General features: G+C 45.0%; 1 protein-coding gene across 2 annotated transcripts in view; it reads left to right on the forward strand.

Annotated features, from left to right (window-relative positions):
* Positions 1–21596, forward strand: part of GATB (glutamyl-tRNA amidotransferase subunit B) — an 87519-nt gene that overhangs the window by 32677 nt on the left and 33246 nt on the right. Inside the window, exons 3-9 of one of the 2 annotated variants that reach the window (XM_029940158.1) lie at positions 1917–2030; positions 4378–4576; positions 5010–5132; positions 13966–14079; positions 16141–16225; positions 16898–16942; positions 18806–18995. In XM_029940158.1, coding sequence (XP_029796018.1) covers positions 1917–2030; positions 4378–4576; positions 5010–5132; positions 13966–14079; positions 16141–16225; positions 16898–16942; positions 18806–18995 — 870 coding nt within the window. The remainder of the gene's footprint in view (positions 1–1916; positions 2031–4377; positions 4577–5009; positions 5133–13965; positions 14080–16140; positions 16226–16897; positions 16943–18805; positions 18996–21596) is intronic. The other variant, XM_029940161.1, reaches the window with a different exon arrangement.

Below are 21596 nucleotides of genomic sequence, written 5' to 3' on the forward strand. Positions count from 1 at the left end.
AGACTGGACAGAGATGAGAGAGAAAACAGTGGGAGTGATAAAGCAAGAACCGGTACAGATCAGTGAGACAGGCGGTCTACAGCAAGCCCCCACTGTGGCAGAGCCCAGGAGGAGCAGGGCCCTGGGCTGGGACCCGAACTTCACGTTCCTGTGTGCCCTGACCCGCCATCAGCAGGCAGGGACTTGGCAGCATTCTCTGCCAGCTATATTTGTATTGCAGTAACAACTGTTCAGTAAAAAATACCAAACATTAGCAAGTGAAAACATCAATAATTAGAGAGCATCCTTCCCCACACCCCCACATACACACCACACACACACACACACACACCTCTTCATGAAAGCCATTATTACTGCAGAGCTAACAATATTACTTGGCCCAAAATCAAGAAGTTCACACAGAAGTCCATTTTGTAACCTGGTTTCTGAAGAAAATGCATGTGATGACGTTTCTAGGAGGGAGAGTCACTGTTTGGATTCTTTTTGGGGGGGTGGTATATTTCCCGTAGTAGAGACGCCACTTACATTTCTGTTGTACAGATTTGTTTTCAAAATCTGTTTGGTCAAGTCCTTCCTATGTTGGAGTGCCCCACTCATTATTCCAGCGTGGAGAGCTGGTCCCTAAACCACCGGGATTCTGTTTGTCACTCACTAGGCAAGGGCTTGTGTGGACCTTAGAGCTGACTTTACTATTTGGCAACTCAGTAATATGGGCGAGTCTCTTAGGATCTCTGGGTCTTAGTTTTTTCTTTTCCTGAAATAACAAAATAATCCAAATTCCTTCTTTACAGGGTTGCTTTGAGGCTGAAATAAAATGGTGGATGTGGAAAGCCCTATATAAATAAAAGCATGCTAAATCTACTAATGAACACAATAAAGATGCCAATAAGGAGTAGAAGTGTGTTTCATTAGCAAGCACAACATCCTCCAAAATTTTCCTGAGGCAGAATGGGGAAAATGAACTAGATAGGGATTTCTTACTAGGGAGTAGATGCTCTGGCTGTTACTTTATGCACTCTGCAAGGTAGATATTAAACCCTTGTTTCAGAGACGGGGAAACCGAGTCTTCATTCACATAGTTCTACATAACAGAAGTGAGGTTTGGACCTGTCTGACTCCAGCACTTAATGCTTTCTCCTTATCTCTAGTTGTCAGTCTTATTCCATACCCACATCTCCACCCCCAAAGTTCTTAAAAACTGTTCACATCCTTTTGGGCTGGGAGATTTGTTAGCCATTTCTTGGTCGCTCACTCCTGAACGTGGGGCAGGGTGGGATCCAGAAGGAACCTGTGACCTACACCAGCTCCTGGAGGGACCAGCAGTTCAGGACGAGTGGGGGTGCTGGGCACACTCGGTCTGTACCTCTAGCGAGTGCACCAGGCCTGAACTGAAATCGAGGAGGCAGGCATGCCCCATTTCCCAGCCCTTGAGGAAGGCCATTTTCAAGAAGATTCTTTTCCGGAGCTTCCAGAAGTTCATTCTTTCTCTGGTGAAGTGGTTTCCAGCCTCACTGAGGTGGTGTGGTGAGCTGCTGCTTGGCTCCTCCTCTTAGGAATCAGCGCATCTCCTGTGTTGTGACCAGTTCCTTGCTCTGTTTGCAGAGGGAGTAAGATTACGTTTATTCCATGTAGCAACCACTCTGCTGAGCTCTTCTGGGTCCCTCCCTGTTAATTTTGATGTGGCAGTTCATGAAGTTCCTTGTAGGACCCACCACTGCATGCATTTTCTTTTTAATATAAAGTTTTCCCAGTTCCAGAGGATCAGAGCCTGCTTGCAAACCGGAGCTGCCCACACAGAGAACCAGAGATAATGCCTACTGAAGGGCCAAATTGAATATTCAGGGAGAATGTCAGTGTGTGGGAGAAGCATTTGTTCAGACTGGATCTGAGAGATGCTGTGCGTCGTGTTTCCGTAGGTTCTCAACAGGAGATGCGTCGAAGCGGCGGTGATGACAGGCCTGGCACTGAACTGCCACATAAACAAGAAGTCCTTGTTTGACAGGAAGCACTACTTCTATGCAGACCTCCCTGTAAGTACACTTGGCCGTCCGCCCTCTGTACATTCTCAGGGCTGGGGGGCTTGACGCGAGGGAAGGGGGCCGCGCCTCTCATGTTTTCAGTCAGAGCTCTGGCCGTGTCAGCGGGAGGTTCTGCCTGGCCCTGATGAAGGCAGGTGCCCCCCGATGTTTACTAGATTGGATGCAGTTGTCCTGATTGCTGACTCCTTGCTTAGCCTCATGCTTCTGCCGGCTCCCTCCTAATTGAACAGGGAGTAGAAGCCAGTGTTCTGGGGCTCAGCCCCGCCGCGGTGTTTGGCGCTAATTGCCTGTTAGGTCAAATCTAACTCTGTGGCTGATGCAACAGTAAATGCATACTGTAGCTTTGCAGATGGAGTGATAGCCTCCCTCTTTGAAGTTGAAGTTACCGATAATAGGACTGTCTCCTCTAGGGACATTTCTGTCATCTCACAAGGAGCACATAAGTGGACAATAGTAAGCAGAAACATGAACCTTGAAGCCTCGACTAACGACAGTAATTGGCTGTGCAGTAAACCCAATATTAACCTGTTTTTCCTTAAAATTATAGTTTCTTCCTTAGGAGAAGCCAGGGTGAATTAGAGCCAGTTTTTCATAATGTTGAACTGAACTGAATCTGTAACGTTGAGTGGGTTTCCCAAAATAGTATTTCATTTGATCTGAGCCTCTGATTAGTAAGTATGCCCTTTCTTCAGATTTAGAAAAATGATAGCGAAGATACTGCTTCCCGTTATTCTCCTTGAACTGAAGATGAGGGTGAGCTGGTTTTTAGTGGGTGAGGGTGGAGGTACAATTAAATACAAAATGCGACTGGAACCTTCTTTCTCCAATTGCTTGCTTGCTGCTTTCCCCTCTGGCTGCCACCCAGTAGCAAATTCTGCCATTTGGTAGGATGAAGGGAATGAAACTGCATTCCCCCCCCCCCCCCATCTTTTGAGTGCTAATCAGTTCGGTTAAGGTGGGAGACTTAGCATTATGCAACTAAAATGAGATGTTTTAATTATCTGTGGCTTTCTGGTCTTTCTGGCCCAGGTGGCTCAGATAACCAGAGGCAGTCTTGCCAAATTTTACATGGAACATACTTCTGAAAACTGTCTTTGTTGTTTATCTGAATAAACAATTTATTCAAATCCAAATATGACTAAGCATCCTGTATTTTATTCAGCAGCCCTGTTCAGAGTTTAATTTTTATAAATTGAGACTTGCTGTTCAGCAAGTTGGCCTAATGCAGTGGTTCTCCAAGTGCGGTCCCTGTGCTATTGGGATCCTGGGAACTTGGTAGAAATAGAAGTTTCAGGTGTGGCCCCAGAGCTGCAGAATGAGACCCTCTTCAGGTGGGGCCAGTCTGTTTCGGCCAGCCTACCAGATGGCTCCTGATGCAGAGGAAGTGTGAAAAATGCTGGCCGGGTGGCCGAGAGCCCGGAGTGTGGAGCCACACCATCCGTGTTCAAATCCTGACATGGATACTTACTAGCCCTGTGGCTTAGGGCAAGGCACTTAACTCTTTCCATGCGCCGTATCTCCTTCATAGGCTTGTCGTGAGGATTAAATGGTGTGAAGAACTCAGAACAGCGTCTGGGACCCCACAGGCACTGCAGGGGCTTCAGCTGCTACTGTCCGTTCTCAGTTCTCCATGTTGACCTCCTGTCTCTTTAGTGTGTGCTGATGCATGTGTGCGTTCGGAAGTCACTCCACCTCTACTTAGGGGGTGAGGGAGTCCTTGCACCATCCATCAATATTTAGTACCATGTGTTCTCTTAGCTGAGTGTGAGTGTCCCAGCATTTTCTAGGGAGAGAAACAGGAAGTTGGGTCACAGAGGGCAGCTGGCATGATTGGCTCCCTTAAAGAGCAGGAACAAAACAAGCATAAATGCACTAGCAACTGCTGTCTCCCGTGCTGAGAGTGGACGGCAAAATGCTTAGCCAGCACTTCCTAATAAGAGGGGTCTGTCAAGAGCCCAGTAATCAGATGCAGGGTTTAGGCTAATGAGCTAAGTGGAAACAGTAAATTCTTCTCTTAGAGGCCTCTGACAGTGAGATTATTTTTATTCCCCCAAACGGTACTTTTGTAGGGAAGATGGGATTTGCGTTGTTTATTAATAACATCATGGTTGGGGGTTAGGGGAGGCTCAGGGAAGGTAAGGGAGTGGGTGGGAAAAGCCAGAGAGGCCAGCTTAAATTATAGCTCCAGTGCATAAACTAATTTTCTTATCCCTTTCCTTTTTTTTTTTTTGTTGTGTTTTTAAGTAAACCTCTGGTCTTGTGACATAAAAAGAAATAGTAGACTGGACTCCAGCTCGTATTTATGGCCTAATCACTGTGTAACCCGTGTTGTGTGCAGGCAGGCTACCAGATTACTCAGCAGAGACTCCCGATTGCGGTGAATGGGAGCCTGGCGTACAGTGTCTGTGTGGGGAAGAGATGGAGGCAGGTGATCACCAAGACCGTGAGGATCAAGCAGATCCAGCTGGAGCAAGACAGCGGCAAAAGCCTCCACGATGAGCTGCGGTCTCAGACGCTCATCGATTTGAACAGGGCAGGTAGGCTTGAGATTTTCTCTCGCCTTTCCTTCCAGCCGCCTCTCTTCCTTCCCTTTGAGTTTTCCCAAATCAGTTGAGGAAATAGGTCCAAGAGTTTGACAGATCCAGATCAAATATCAGCATTGGTATCGGCACAGGTGACTAGAGAACACAGCCTGAACTGTGATTACCATCGGGCTTCCTAATAACCTATCCCTAAAATGTGACAAATGTAGCCACCTTGTCATAGACCCTGCAGTTCAATCTCTCAAGCAGACGCTGAAAGAACCAAAGTTAAAAATCAAACTATGAAGGGGAGGAGAAACAATTCAAAGGCTAGAACCCATGTTGAGAGTCCATCAGTCATACACAGTTTTCCTGAGACTTCAGCCTGATTTATCTGGAGGTCCCAATCGAGAGCTTCGGTCAGGCTGACCCCGCCTCTCTTTGGTAGGAGTTGGCCTTCTGGAAGTGGTGCTGGAGCCGGACTTGTCCTGTGGAGAAGAGGCAACAACAGCTGTCAGAGAGCTGCAGCTGATACTTCAAGCCCTGGGGACCAGCCAGGCAAATATGGCAGGTAGAGGCCACAGAGGTGGTGTCGGTGGTGTCCCTCCTTGACCTTCTCTCTTTCCACTTCTCAGGTCTCTTCTCACTAGCGTTTTATTCTCTGCATCAGCTGCGTTGGGGTTGTTTACGTGTTTTGTCAGCCTTTAGACCTCTGGGGTTTGTTTCCCTTAAGAGTTTTCCTTGGATTCTTTAATGAGCCCCTAGTCAAAACTAAACACACCAACAGCAACAGTGCAGAGGCACTGAGCCCAAGAATATGAGATTAGGAGTTGTTAAAAAAAAATTCAGCTGAGTAAATTTGAAGATCAGACTGGCTTTATTTAAAGATTCATGAATCAGGCAGCGTCTCATCTAGCAAATAGGAAGTAGCTCCAAGGAGCTTTACAAAATGGAAGGCTTTTACGGAGAGAAGGGCTGATAAAGGAAGTTTTCTAGCAGAGAGTGGATTGTTTCAGGTAAGGTCCCCTTTCCTTGGGGGAGGGGAGGGTCTGTCATCCAGATTAACTCACTGGTGTTGATCAGGAACTTCCAGGTCAATTGGACAAAGGTCACTCTCTTGAGAGAGACTGAAACTGCCCTTAAGTTTTACTTTGCTGTGCTAGGGGTGAATGACTTCACTTCGGGCCTGTTGTTTGTTTTTCTTTCTTTTTTAAAATTTGTTATGTTTATTTTTTATTTTTGAGAGATGGACAAAAGTGTGAGCAGGGGAGGGGCAGAGAGAGAGGGAGACACAGAATCTGAAGCAGGCTTCAGGCTCTGAGCTGTCTGCACAGAGCCCAACTTGGAGCTCAGACCCACAGACCATGAGATCATGACCTGAGCCGAAGTCAGATGCTTAACTGACTAAGCCACCCAGGCGCCCCTCTTTTTTTTTTTTTTTAACAGTCAAAAGATTGGATGCTTTCTTCTGGCTTCTTCTATCCAAATGTTGTTGTGCACCAAAATTAGAGTCAATAAAATAATGTGTTTGAACAGTTTTGTCTTTCTCAGAAGACATTGCATTTTCCAGAATAGCTCTTAGTTTGTGTCTCTGTGGGTAACACTTAGTTGCTACTTGATGATTTTTATTTGTGTCTCTTTCTGTAGAATTTTCATCCAACTACAGCTGAAGCCAAATTATATCAACTATAAGGCAAAGTTATGATTTCCAAAAACTTGAACCTTGGGATAATATCAAGTTCATTAGAAATATAGTAGGGAATCAAACAAGAAACACTTGTGCAATTGGGACCAAGCAAACGATACGTTTTAAGTGTTTGCAAATTGGATATAAAGATTACAAGTTTGGGAGCACCTGGGTGGTTCAGTCAGTTAAGTGGCTGTCTCTTGATTTCAGTGCAGGTCATGATATCAGGGTTGTGAGATCCAGCACTGGGCGTGGAACTTGCTTAAGATTTTCTCTTCCTCTCCAGGGGCACCTGGGTGGCCCAGTCGGTTAAGCTTCCGATTTCAGCTCAGGTCATGATCTTGTGGTTCGTGAGTTGGAGCCCCATGTGGGACTGTGTGCTGACAGCTCAGAGCCTGGAGCCTACTTCAGATTCTGGGTCTCCTTCTCTCTCTGCCCTTCTTCTGCTCACTCTCTGTCTCTCAAAAATAAATAGACATTAAAAGAAATAAAAATTATTTAAAAAAAAAAATTCTCTCTCCCTCTGCCCACTCCCCCCACCCACTGTCTGTCTGTCTCAAAGAAAAAAAAAAAAAAAACCCCGATTACAAATTTTGGCTAGACTCAGTTTCTTAATGGTTCCTCTCATGGCCCCTTCCTAGCATTCCTTTTTTTTTTTTTTTTTTAAATTAAGTTTATTTATTTACTTATTTTGAGAGAGAGTGAGAGAGAGAGCATGCATACAAGTGGGGGGAGGGCAGAGAGATGAGAGCGAATCCCAAGCAGGCTTTGTGCTGTGCTGTCAGCATGGAGCCCGATGGGGAGCTCAGACTTACAAACAGTGAGATCCTGACCTGAGCCGAAATCACGAGTGGGATGCTTGACCAGCTGAGCCATCCAGGCACTCCTCCTGCCCTTAAGTCCCTGAAAGCTAGCCTCGCCCATGATTGCCCCCTATTTTCTGTTCCCAGAGGCTTTTAACAAAAACTCTTGCCACTCAGAAAGCATTCCTTGAGTAGAAAAAGGCAGGAGTGGAGAAAAGCTACAGATTCTGCATATACAATTGTTAATTCATAGTTCAATAGTGTATTAGAGTACTCCAGTGAAATAGAACCAATGGAATGTGTGTATATGTACATGTGAATGTCATATGCATGCATGTTTATATATGAGGAGGTTTATTCTAAGGAGCTGGCTGATATGATGTTGGAGGCCCAGCAGTCCATGATTTGCAGTCAGGAGGCTGCAGGAGGGCCGGCAGTATAGTGCCAGCCCAAGTCTGAAGGCCTGAGAACCAGGCTCCAGTGGTTGGAAGTTCCAGTGTGGGCCTGGACCTGAAGGCTGGGGACCAGTATCGCAGCTTGAAGATAGTCACAGAGGGAGAGAGCAAGTTCCCTCTCCTCTACCTTCCGTTCTCCATAGGCCTCCCCCAGACTGAGTAAGCCTACCCACAGTGGAAAAGGCAGTCGGCTTTACTCCGCCTCCCAATTCAAATGTTCTCTCATCCAGAAGCAGCCTCACAGACCTACCCAGAATACCCTTTAACCAATATCTGGGCACTTTTTGACCCTGTCAGGTTGACCCATAAAATTAACCTTCACGAAGTGGTCACAGTGGATGCCAGTAAATACCATCTGAGGATGATGATTCATCTCCCTGTTGGTTTATAATACTATTTACCAACGTTTTGATGCCCCACATTATGTGTGTGTGTTACAAAAGAACTTCTGAAATTGTAACGCCACATTTGTCACATAGAGCATGCTACAAGCAACAAACTGTAACATCAGAGTCCTGGTACGAGTTGAATTTGAAGACAGAACTTGCCTATTTGGTATCTACTTTAAGCTAAACACTGGAAAAACACAGCTACATGAGTCTGAGTGGCATAAAAGCGGCCTACAAGTTGGCTTTATAGAAGCGAGGCTCTGTCACAGAGTAAGAACTCTCTATTTCAGTTTTATGGTTCATGCTGCTTTTTTACCCACAGAACAGAAATGAAATATGGGCAGGTTGGATGGTTATCCATTTATGCGCTAAGTGTTGATTTTCTATCACTTAAAAATGTTCTTATTATTCCATTCTTCCTCAAAATAACTATGATTCCTAGCAAACCTATGGAATAATAAACAGACCACCTGTTAGTTGAGAAATAGTCCCATCTGGGTCCTTGCCAAGAGATAAACCATAATGGCAAGAACTCATCAGTCGGTGACAGCTGAGAGGGCTCATTAAATCTCATGTGTTGTGATACTTTTTGTTGTTTTTAAATACAAATCCAGCAGCTTTGCCCCTAGCACAGCAGCAGAATGGCTGTGGCTGTTCGGAAGTGCTATAGGGAGGGAAGGTCCGCCTAGAGTCTGCAGGGGCCCAGCTTTTTGTGCTGTTAGCATTTTATCAGCCCCAAATTCTTTGCTTCTTCTGCCCCAGCCCTGGAGGACCACTGTGCTGGCATTGGAGACTGCAGTCTGAGAACTGAGGACCACCCTAGAAGGGACCAGTGGACCCCCAGGGTGCTCTTGGAATGAAGCTTTAGTTGCTCTGGGCTGTGATTCAGTGAGTTCCTGATAGTTTTGCTAATGAGCATGGATCAGCTCAGCCTGGGTTCCAGAAGTCATTTCCTTCTCAGTGGACATTGCTACTGTTGAGATCCTCAAAGCCATAGAGCTGAGTGTGTACTGAAGTAGATGTTCAAAATGGTTTCAGTGATAACGTCTGCCATTTTGAACAGTTAGCATGTGCTCATCAGTTCACCAAGCATTTTTAAAAATTATCCTCTCATTTAAAACTTTACAGTATTTCTGAGAAATAGGTGCTATTGTGCCTGTTGTATAGGTGAAGAAGCTGAGGTTTAGAGAGGCTGGGTTATTTGCCCAAGGCTCACAAGACATGACTGAGCTGGGATTTGAGCCCAGGTATGTCTGAGTCCGGGAGCCCTTTCTCTAAGCACTGTGTCGCGCTGCTTCCTAACGGCAGCCACGACAGTGTCATAGCTGCCCTATGACAACGTAGAGAGGCAGGACTGCAGAGCATGGGTGCTGAGGACGCTGAGGTCCCAGCAGCCCTACATTGGGGCCCTGTCCTGCCACTTCTGGCAGAAGGAATCTGGGCAAGGGATTTTGATTTCTCTGAGCCTCACTTTCCACATTTATGAAGTGAGTCCCCAGATAACTGTATATGGAAAGGGAAAGCAGAAAACGAAGAGGACAGGAAGTCATCCAAGTCATCACTGAGAGTTGGGCCAGCGGGGTGTGGTGTCACTGTGTACCGAGACAGGGGATACTGGGAGAGAATCTAGAATTCCATTTGGGGTATGTGAAGTTTGAAATGCCTAAAAGATGTCTAAGTGGCTTTGTCTAAAGTTGTATCGTCAAAAATGAATATGATAAAGTATATGAAATTTCTCACAAGCACTGACAAGCAGTGTGTGCTCAGTAAACGTCAGGTGCTTTTATTAACGATAATAAGTAGTATTACTTTTATAGAACCACCACTCATTTTGGATAAATAAGCTGTGCAAAATATGTTCAATAAAATGTGGTCCGTGTGTGTGTATCAAAACTTGTTATTTAAGTCCTGGAGAGCATCCAGTGATCAGAATGAGATAGCTTAACAGACCTCTCTAAATCCTCAGGCCCCTGCTGTTTACAGAAACAGTTTTCTGTCCTGATGGTATATTTCTGATGTGTGAATGTGTTTTAGAAAAAAAGATATGTAACTGCACCATATCACTGTGCTCAGTGGTATCGTTTTTTAGTTTTGCTGTTACAAATCTCTGCTTCTGGAGGGCAGAAATTGAGCTTGATAACACTCTCGTGATGTGTGAATGAAGGCCCTCGCTCAGTGCTGCAGAATACATTGAGGTAAACCTGACTGGTGAGGCTTTTGTGTGCTGGAGGCAATTTAACTTAATTTGTTTAAAAGGTATTTTGTCTTCACTGGATAGAATGTCTTTTGTTAATGTTTGATACTGTATTTGAATCCAGGCTAGTGGACTCCCTTTCAACACTGCAGGATACTAAATGATTCCTCTCAGACATTTATGCAGCATGGCCTTCTCTGGGAGAGACTGAAATTCGTGCTTTTGTCCCTTACCCAAATTAAAATTCTAAATTGCAAAAGATGGTGCCATTTTTTAAAGCGGGTGAAGTCCCATTCAGGGTTCCCTGAGTTCAAAAAGGAAGTTGTTTCCCAAGAAGTGAGATCTGGTTGAGCACAGCTCAGCATACTTTCGAAGCTTTCCTCTGAGCTGAATAGGCCTTTCAGATGATTCCAGCTGTAGATCAGTCCTATTCAGACATAACTTGAAAACTTATCAGGAGCTTCTTGTGAGACAGTAACCAGCCTGCTTACTCATTGCTCAGGAAAATACCAGAGTGCTGGCATCTCCAGCAAGGTATTAATTTTTTGAACAGTTACTTTCTGCCAGACCCAGCTCTAGATTCTGAAGATGGCAGTGAAAAAGACAATAACATCAAATAAGACTGAAAAAAGTAGACAAGGGATAGATTACCAGTAATGGTAAGAAGTTTGGATTTCATCCCAAATGCAGTGGGAAGTCATTGAAGGGCTTTTAAGCAAGGGAATGACAGAGTCTGATTAATGTATTAGAAGACCACTCTGGCTGCTCTGTGGAAGGCGGATTTCACATGCGTAGGAGTATAAGCAAAGAGACCAGGTCAGAAGCCCTTGTGGTAGTCCAGATGAAAGATGATGCTGTTTTGGACAGGATGATGTCAAGAAAGATGGAGATATCAAGCTCTGCAGATTCAAGGTAGATGTCGGAAATAATAGGATTTGTCAACAGGCTGGTGTGGAAATCAAGGGGCAGGAAGAAACCAAGATGCATGCCTTCAAGAAGCTTGAGGAGCTAGGTGGTGCTGTTGACTGAAACTGGGAAGATGAAGATGAGCATGGCTTTGTGGAGGGGAAATTGAGATTTAGTTCTGGGAAGTGAAATGTCTGAGATCTCCGAGTGGAAGTGAAGGGTAGACACTGGAGTTAAGTGTGGGGCTCAGAGTAGAGGTCTGAGCAGAAGAAAGAAATTTAGGACTTATCAGCACCTCGGTGGTATTCATAACTACAAACCCCTCCAGAGAGAGTGTAAGAAGAGGGTCCTGAATTAGATGGGAAAGAAAGCACCAGCAAATGAAATGGAAGTAGAGTGTCCAGAGAGGTGGGAGGGAAACCAGGAGCTTGTAAGGTGCCAGCAGCTGAGAGAGGGAGACAGTTGAAGATGGAAGGATTAGTCAGTATTTTGCCTGCTGCTGGGGTGTCCCGCAAGGGAAGACAGCAGGTCCTGTGTCCGCTGCATTTGGCAGCTGGGAGGTTGCTGGTGACTTTGACAAGGCATTTTCAGAGAGCCAGGGATAGAAGCCAGCCTGAAGAGGGTTTAGGAGCCAACAGGAGGTGAGATGGTAGAGACAAGATGTGCAAAAAGCAAGCAAAACATGTTCAAGAGGATTTTGCTTTCTTTGGAAAGGGAAAGAGACAGCTTAGTAACTGATGGAAAGCAAATGGGGTTCAAGGGACTAGGGTTTGTGGTTTGGGTTTGGTTTTGTTTTTCAGGAGAGATGCTTTCTGCCTGCGTCTTCACTGGAAGTACTACTTGCTGAGAAAGCGAGAGTGATGACTGACCTGGGAGAGAGGAGATAGCTGAAAGAATGATGTTCTTAGGAAGGAGGGTGGGTGAGGATTTGAAATCCAGGCACCTGAAGAGCCTTCCATTTCAGTCCTAAAGATAAGTTTGATTCAAAATAGACTGTATAGTCATGTGCTGAATTCTGTGGTTTTTGACAGTGTATATTCTCATATTTCAGAGGAGCCACTAGTGGAGGCAAGCTTATTGATGAGAGCTTCCAGGAGGAGAAGGTGGTGACACTTAAGGGGGACCTTCAGGGATTGGCACAGTCATAGTGATAAAGAGGACATGCAGGAGCCAACGGAGTGGGCAGGGGCTTGTATGCAGAAAGCTTCCCTGACTGGAGGAAAGTGGTATGAGTAGCGGGGAGAATGTGGGTCACGTCAGCCAAGACCGGATGATAGCTCTTCAGTGCCAGGCAGAGGAGACGGGATGGCCCAGCAGGAGCTGGCCCTGCACACGAGCAAGCAGGGAAAATGATGGCAACCACATCGTAGCAGGACGAAAGTCACAGCCACGTGTGGATGACTGGACAAGGAGGGGTTGTTGCTGTACTAAAGTCAGGATGTGATTCTGAAACCCGGTCTGCCAGGGTGGCGGCAGTGCAAATAGAGAGGAAGGGACAGAAGTGAGGGGGATAGGGAGAGAACTGACAGGATCTAGTTGTCCTTTTGGATATAACGGGAAAAGGAGACAGGCAGTGTAGATGACTTCAGGTTTCCTAGACCACAAATCTAACGTTGTCAGGAATCCTTGGGACTTTGAGATTCAAGGAAGCACAAGTTATCCAAAATGTTGAGAAGTCCGTGCTAGAGACCTAGAGTAATTTCTGAGCTGAAAGCACCTTTTCCCTGACGGTCAGCATGGGTGGCACTCAGGGCCCCAGAGCGGGGAGCTCATCCTTTGTTCCGAGGGAACAAGCAGAGCGAGGAGAGCAGGCGGTGGGCGGCTGGGGTCTCCAGCCTGCAGGAGGTTGAGCCCCACACCCCAGTCCTTGGGCGAGCAACAGAAGCCAAGGCCATGGAATTCTTATTTATCCTATTTCATTATTTTAATATGCTTTTGCTGTAGAATCTTGGAAAACGAATCTCTTGATTCAGCCCATCACAGCCCTCAGGTTTGGCAGGTTCTTTTTAAATTTAAAAAGCTGCCTAGCAAAATTAAATCCAGCATTTTGCTTTCGTATTCTGTTCAGTTTTAAATACTGTAAATGAAATTGGAGAATAGAGAATTTGAGTTTTACTTCCTAGGGTATAAAATGTGATTTTTTTTTTTAATCTTCATCTCCCTATTTGTCTTAGGATTTTGCGCCTCTCTCCTCCTCGAGAGCCTCTTAGGCCTCTCCACAAACTGCCTGCTTCCGTAGGGTTATTGCTCCTTTCTGAAGGAACTTTCTGGGTCAGAGAAGAACCTTCCAAGAGGGAGGCAGCCTCTCTGAGTTCCTTCACAGACTCACCCCTTCATAATAGGACTGTCTGCTGCAGCAGATCCTCACAGTAATCAGGAAGGATTCAGAGTCCTGTTTGTGGAAAGAGAGATTATTGCAGTACCCAGAGGAGGGAGGAGGGGAAAAGCGCAGGTTTCTGTATTTGCCCTTCGGCTGTAAATTCTCAAGGACTCCCTTCTGGTTCTCCTGGAATCACTGTTGGAAATCCACCGTCTATTGGAGAGCTGTGCAGGGTTATCAGATCGTCATTTCTAATGCCTTCCTGCCAACTCAGCTCTAACACTTTGGATAAAAACTCAAGATAAAACTACAGAGTTAATTCTCCATTTCGACAGTGTTGTTTTTCTTATTTGGCAAAAAGAGATTAGATTTCTACATCTGCTACCTCCAGAATTTCTCCTGTCTTCTGCATGTGCACGAGGAGTGTACAAATATGCACGCACATATAAACTCACACCTCAGATGCCCGAGGACTGCAATTCTCATAAGTGGGCAGAAGAGCTTCAGGACCAACCATACCTTCTCTAAACTGGGGTTGCCATAACTGGCTAAACAGCAAGCGGAATTAAATATTGCTTGCCGGGAGACTTCAAAAGACCCTGTTGCCTCAAAGAATTTCTAAAGAGTTTTCTTTTTTTGTCTCCTCCCAGAGGGCCAGTTAAGAGTGGATGCCAATATATCTGTGCACCATCCTGGGGAGCCTTTGGGTGTTCGAACTGAAGTGAAGAATCTCAACAGCGCCAGGTTCCTGGCCAGAGCAATAGGTAAATGGCAGCTATTACTTTTAATGTTTCTCTTTGTATCCGTTATCTATTGCTTTTGTAACAAGCCACCCCAAACCTTAATGGCTTATACAGTCACGGTTTTCACAGTTCTACTGATTAGATCCTGCCTCAGCTCATTCATGCCGCTGTGGAAGCTGGCAGCTCAGCTGAAACAAAGGGTCTCCAGGGACATCACTCAGATATCAAGGCCTTGGTGCTGGAGATCTGCTAGGCTTCTCTTTCCTGTGGTCCTTCTTCATTTGCTTGCCTAGTCTGGACCTTCTTGTTTGGCATTGGGCATTCCCAGGGCACGAAGCAGAGGCCTCAAGGCTTCTTGAGTCCTAAACTCTAGAACTCCTACAGTGTCTCTTCCAGGATATTTGATTCAACACCAATTCAAAGAGAGGATCCTTTTTATGGGAGGATCTGCAAAATACTGTAACTCTGTTTTCGCATTTACCACATTCTTTTTGACCTGCGTGAACTTTATAAAGTCACATTTATTCATTATATATTGGCCATAATTTGTCCTCATTGGTCAATATATTTTTCTGCTTTTTACACTTTTACTAATAGCTTGCGTATGCCTATGTAATTGGGTTTTGGTCTTACCGGAGTTCATGCAGTCCCATAGACATTGCTAACTGTGAAGACATCTCAGAGGACTAAACCATTCTTTAAAACCAAAGGTATCTGTAGAGGAAGAGAATATAGGGAGGAGATCAAGTTTAAAGTGTATTCTTCAGGGATGCACAGAGCACAAGATACCTGAATGCATTGCTGTGGGTTGAGTAGAGTCATGAGTCTTGTTGAGAAAGGTATTGGAGGCAATAGAGCAAAGATTCTCTAGTCTTGCCTGAAATGATCCGCCTCAGTGAAGATACTGTGAGTCTACAGATTTTCAGGAAAAGGGCATCATAATGGTCAAGGGGGATACCTTACTCAAGGGAAAGGGAGAAGGGAAGGTTCCCACATGAAGATAGACCAAAGAGGGCGGGCTCTTCTATCTCTAAAAGGAGATACAGTCCGCGTTTATGAAGCCATGAGAAGTTTGGGTCAGGGAAACCCTTATAGCGCAGTGTCGTGAAGGGGAAGCTTGGAGTAAATAGAAGAAAGTTTCGCTTCACCCTGTGGATAGTAAGTGTTCTGGAACTCATTATTCTAGGAGGTGATGATGTAACCAAAAAAACAAACAGTAAGGTTTTAGGTAGATTTATCCATAATGATTTATGAAGGAGCCCCCGAGACAGAATTCTGCCTGTGTTCTCACTCGGACTGGAAGAACCACAGATTTACTACGACAGGCGTAATTCTCCGTGATTTTTCCACCCGTGTTTTCTCTACATCATGCCTGGTAGCCATCATCTCAGTAGGGGAGATGGGGAGCAGAAACTGATATATTTTGGTGTTGCTGCTTCTTGTCAGCTCAGGTAAAAGAGTTTGGATTTGGGTGAGGGAAAGTGGCACATGATGGAGTGGGGAGTGAAGGGGGAGGCTTAAGCTGCTTTCAGAAAGAAGCTTAACAAATTGTGGCCATGTTTTGCAGACCACAGTCCGCCTGGTTTGGTGGTGAGGGAGCACAGCATAGAAGAGCAGCTCTTAATCATTCGGGGTCACAGATCCCTATGAAAATTCTAGACTCTCTAGAAATGTACAAATGCACACACCCACATTTTGTGTTTAATTTTGGGAGCTACCAGAACCCCTTGAAGTCTCTCCATGGATCCCTGGATAAGAACTCTTGATTGGCAGCAGTCCTGGATCTGGAGTGAGTTGGCCTAGATATTGGTCCTAGCCGTTCTTCTACCAAGAATCGTAAACTGGGCTGGGTCACTGTGAACCTGAGTTTTCTCAGAAAGTGAGGAAGCAGAGCTTCCTAAAAGCCCTTTCCGGCACCATTATCCTATGATGACAGTGAGAAAATATAGCATATCAGGGAAGAATTATTATGAACAGCTCTCTTGATTATTTTTGACTTAAAGATTGAAAAAGATTTCTAATTATTGCTTGATTGGATGAAAGGAATCAAAATATGATACTAAATTGCTATGTTTTTCTTAGACTATGAAATTCAGAGACAAATCAACGAACTTGAGAATGGATGTGAAATTCTGAATGAAACTCGCTCATTTGACTACAAGCTAGGGTGAGTTTGCACTGCCAAGCATCTTGAACACAACAGGGTGGGTCTCCAGTCTGGGCTCACCACAGGCAAACCTTGTGACCTTGAAGAAGGTACTTAGCTTCTCTGCATGAATGCTTTTCTCACTAGTGCAATTGGGAAAATCCTGTATGCTACAGGGATATCATATCCTATAGGACTGGTAGGAGGTTGAAACTGAACCAAGCCTGTACATAAGTGCTTGTGTTCTGGCCTTTCATTTGCTTCCAGTTTACCTGCTTTGTAGCAAGAATTTCTGTTTCCTTAAATCCCCAGTTCAAGCTAGAGGCAAAGAAAGCTTAGGGTTGGCTACAGAGGTGCCTTTGTTTTGTTTTGATAACTTTGACTCTGATACTCTGACTCTGAATTTTGAGGATTTTGTGCTTTTAAAACTGAAGGAAGTTCAGAAGATGAGAGTTTGAGCCAGTTAGAAGCTGGAAACGTTAAAGCAATTTCTTCTCTTTTTTTAATCTAAATGTTTCTCTTTCAATAATATTATTTTTTCAGGGAGTCATGTTAAGTTTCTCCCAAAGAAGGTTAAAGAGCTTGAATTTGCCTGTGTTCCTTGTTGGTAGGGGTTACCCGTTTCCCTTTGCACATATGCTAGGCATGCTGTGCACAATGCTTGTTTAACGTTTTCTTATTTAACTGTTGTAGGTGCACCGTACCGATGAGAGACAAAGAAGGAAAACAAGACTACAGGTGGTTACTCCTCTTGTCAAAGTACTATTACGTATTTGGGCTCAGGGACATATTTCAAATCCACTCGCAGAGTACCATAATGATCCTGGATAGTTTTTCAGAACTGCTTTCTGTTTGTATTATTGCACGATGGAAAATCTGGACTTCCTGTTTTATGTGTATACTGAGAGAATGTTTTCTTGGTTTGGTAGCCTCAGAGTGCCTTATTTGATGAAATTCAACTATTGGAAGATGCTGTTGACTCACCTCTGCCTGAGAGTTGTTATAAATGAGCTGAGAGGGTAGCAGTTGAGGATGGGGCCTAGGATGTTCTTATATTTAGTTATAAATTCAGTAACACACTGAAGATCCTTGAAAAGGTATGGGGGGAAAAGATGCATATGTCAATGGCATTTCCCTTCATATCTCGGGTGATGCTATTTAATTAATAAACAAAACAAGTTGTAAAGTAGATCCAGAAAGTAAATAATAAGGACAGGCTTGAGGTAAACTGAACCTTTTGTTTTTCCTCACTGAGTTTAGCTGATTTTAAAGCTGGGGGTTCGAAGCGGCCAAGTTGTTGAGGTTGGCCTGCTGTTCCTTCCCGAAGTGCAGGAGGTTGTAAGTGCAGCCCCTCTGTCGATGACGAGCCTGTGATGCGGGAAGGAAACCCCTAAACCCTTAGAGTGAACCTCCCCGGAAGGGCTCCTCCCCTGTCAGAGTCAAGATTGTGTGAATCGCTGTGATCTTCTCAGTTCAATCTGTTCTTCCCAAAGCCAGTGGCTCTGGCTCGACCCCTCAGGTTAATAGGCAGGATTCAGGAAGCCTTTCTTTGGCTTTCCTCTTTCGTCACATGTCAGGCCGATTCAGAGCACAGATTTGGCACTGACATGAGGGGTTGCTTGCACATCTAATCTGTCACCTTGGCGCCACTGTTTGCTCTGCGTTATCCTGCTTCTACGTAAGCCCTTTGACAAGTACAAGCAGAGAGAAAAGGTTGGATGCTATAATAGAGCGGAGGGACAGACATTATAGGCAGTGGTGCATCAGAGAGGTCCCATATGCTCCTTGGCTCATACCGTGTGCTCCATGTCACCCCCCCATGGTTTCCCCTGACAGCATTTTGCATTGCTGTGTGATTTGCACCTCTTCCCCAGGAAATGTTGAAAACTCACTAAACACACTGGTGTGGTACCTTTACTATAATTGATGAACTGAATAACTGAAGCCCATAGTTTACATTAGGGTTTACTCTTGATGTTGTACGTTCTGTGGGTTTTGAGCAAATGTATCATGACGCACATCTGCCATCACACTGTCCTAGAGAATGGTTTCCCTGACCTGAAAATCCCCTGTGCCCCACTTACTCACTGTTCCTCCCTCCCCAATAGCCTCTACATTTTTTTAGGCAAAATCTATTGATTTCTTCCACTTCTCGAGGTTTTCTTTTTCTTTGACTTTTCATTTATTTCACAGGTACTGCTAAAAATGGTGAGAACTTTTAAATGAGGGCAAGTTTTTTTTCTGCCTAATAAGTAGATTGTTCTCATTTGGTCCTATTTTTTGCAACCTGTGTCTTTAGGAATATGTACTTTATCCGCAATTAGAAATCTCAGTATGGTATCGACCCTGGGTTGTGCCTTTTTCGCTCATCATTAGTTTATAAGCATGGCCACTGACAGGTGCAGTGGTCTTGACCTATAGCGTACATTTGTACAAGGACTCCTTCCTGGGAAATGGGGAGAATTGATGCTATGGGACATTAGAAGATATTGGCAATTTTAACATGGCAGCTAAACACAAAACTTTCGTATTGACGAAAGGTGTTTTTTCCCCTGTTAAACCAAACCCTTCCAAGTCAGACCCCATTTCCTCTGTGCCTAGGTTTATGCCCGAGCCCAACCTGCCTCCCCTGCTTCTCTATGACACCGCGTCTCTGCCTGCCGGTGCTGACCCGCAGCAAGTGATCAACATTGACCAGATCCGGGAGCAGCTCCCTGAGCTCCCCAGTGAGACTCGGGAGAAGCTCATTCAACAGTATGGGATGCTGCCAGAACACAGCTTCGCCTTACTGGTAGGTATTGATCAGAGGCTAAAATAAGCCCAGCTCAGCAGTTTAGGGTAATGCTCTACAGTGTGGGCTCTGAGTGGAGCAGGCAGATTGCTTCAGTTCAGTTCTTGCTTCTGAGAAGAGCAAGGCGTGATAACCTTTGCTCACCACCCTTTATGGTAAATCCTCCTCAGAACACCAGAAGATGGAGTGGAATCTCGTGTCAGTCATTTCTTCTGTGCAGAAATGAACAGCTGCTCACAGCAGCCATGGAGGCTTCTTGAAGACCGTCCAAATGTTATGGATGAGTGTTTTCCCATGTGTCCGTAGGACAAAAGAAAATCAATGTATAGGGTTTCTAGATGTCTAGCAGTATTGAACCATGACAGGGTCTGGCAGGAAGTTGGGTTCTCAAAAGCCAGCCAGCTGTTTCTCCAATTGTAGAAGAAACACATTTATTCCGCACGAAATGTTGGAAACTCTGACTAAAAGTATCGGTCCTTTGAGGCTTGAGGATGCATCTTAAAGGGCCGTTAGAGAATCTGACACCAGTGAGACCTGCTTAGGGATTTTCCATTCTTTTCAAAGCTGCCCAGGGCTTTGCTGTTTTCTTTGTCATGGCAACATTAAAGTGACACGGCATCAGTGAGTATAGGGTTTTGTCACAGTTGTCTTCTGCTTGTCTGTTAGGAAGTAGGAAGTTTTGCTGCTGAATGGTTTGGGCACTGGGGATATGCCACACTTTAGCTTTTACAACAGGAGAGTCTGCACCGACTCTGGGTTTTTGCATATTTTAATTGGCCAGTAATAACTACATACGGATGTTGGAATGTACATATTTATACACTTCAGTAACAGCAGCCCCGATGCTCCTGGTACAGGGTTGGCCAGTGGATATTTGCTGAACGAACGTCTCTGTCTTTATGAATCAGCTAATGGGAAAACTACCCAGAGAATCTCACCTGAGGACTCCTCTTTCCCTCCGAGGAATGCTTAGGTGTGCTCAGACCATCTTTCCTGCTCCAGGCAGAGTTGACCACTGCCTGCCACGGACTGACGGGTCTTAGCCATAACTCTGTGATGGTGGCGGTGCTAGATTTTAGTTATTTCATAGTGTGACTTGTTCAGCACCTTCTAGGCAAGGGCTGTGTCACCCTTTCACTCACTGTTCCTCAGCACAGATTAGCACACCAGTGCTTAATACCAGATCTTTGTGTGAATCAGTAGCATCTTGGATAGAACAACTTTTAATCTGAAGCCTCTTACAACTCAATTATTTTTCCCTAGGTTGACGTAACCAAACTGAGTTTTAGTCCTATTCATCTTCCCCAGCATCTGATCACTTGAATTTCCAGCCCACTGGACTAAACAGAACATGCCACATTCCAGTCCTGCATTTTACAACCGCCAGATTACACGGGGGACGTGAAGACTGGGACGGAGCCCACTGGGTCTTAGCCTCAAAGACATCTGTTACCTCTTTGTTTGGCCTTCTACCAGGTGAACACAGGCAGCCCTTGGAGGTAGCAAATGAAGAACCCAGGTTTCTTGGCCATTTTTTTTTTTAATGTTTTTAATGCTTATTCATTTTTGAGAGACAGAGATAGGGTGTGAGCGGGGGAGGGGCAGAGAGAGAGGGAGACACAGAATCCGAAGCAGCCTCCAGGCTCTAGTTGTCAGCACAGGGCCCAATGCGGGGCTCACACCCATAAACCGTGAGATCATGACCGGCACTGAAGTCGGATGCTTAACCCAGTGAGCCACCCAGGCGCCTTTGGGCATTTCTTTGCTCACAACTGTGATTTCAGAAAAGAATCCACTAAATATAATGTTAAAAGATATTTTTGTATATCAACTTCCTTTATAAGAAAGGTGAAAAGACCTCTCAGAAACTCCTCTCAGGGTTATGGCTGTTTCTCTCCAAGGCATGGACAGCAAATATGCACTCCCTTTGGAGAGCATCTGTCTAGCATTGTCCCCCTGGGCTCCGACAAGCATGTGGTGGTGGGGAGTGTCTGCCGACCCTCACTGCAAGTGAGTCCTCTGAGGGCAGGGACGTTTTCTTGTTCATGTTTTTGACCCGGGTGTGGGTCTGGCTCCTGTGTGTCCTTCACAGGAGGCCTTGAATAAAGGCTGAGGGGTGCCCAGTGAGTGGGTCCACATTTTCATGGCTTAAGGTCCTGTTTAGGGGAACCCACCTTTCATGTCGTCAGTCCACCGCTTTTATTTTATTTTGCATCTCCTATGTAGCAGGTACTCAGAAACAAAGATTTTTTTTAAAAGTGTTTCTTTGCTTTCTAAGAGTTTACACACACACACACACACACACACACACACACACACACAACACAGCTAACCAATAGATGCATAATGCAAGATGGGAGCCCAGGGAGGCAGTGATTACCTTGATTGGGACAAAAGGGAAAAACTTCAGGAAGGAGGTGATTTTTGAGTCAGTTTTGAAGGGATTGGTCTTTTAATATCTTAAAAGTATGCTTATTTGCATAGCTTGCAGCTAATATATTAGGCGATTCGTTGTTTTTTAAAGGGCAGGTCCTTGAAATTCCCAAGATGAACGCAAAGAGAACTTAATAGCGATGGAAAGAAAATGATTCAGACAAATTG

Source organism: Suricata suricatta, chromosome 1 (genome assembly GCF_006229205.1).
Source record: "Suricata suricatta isolate VVHF042 chromosome 1, meerkat_22Aug2017_6uvM2_HiC, whole genome shotgun sequence".
NCBI lineage: Eukaryota > Metazoa > Chordata > Mammalia > Carnivora > Herpestidae > Suricata > Suricata suricatta.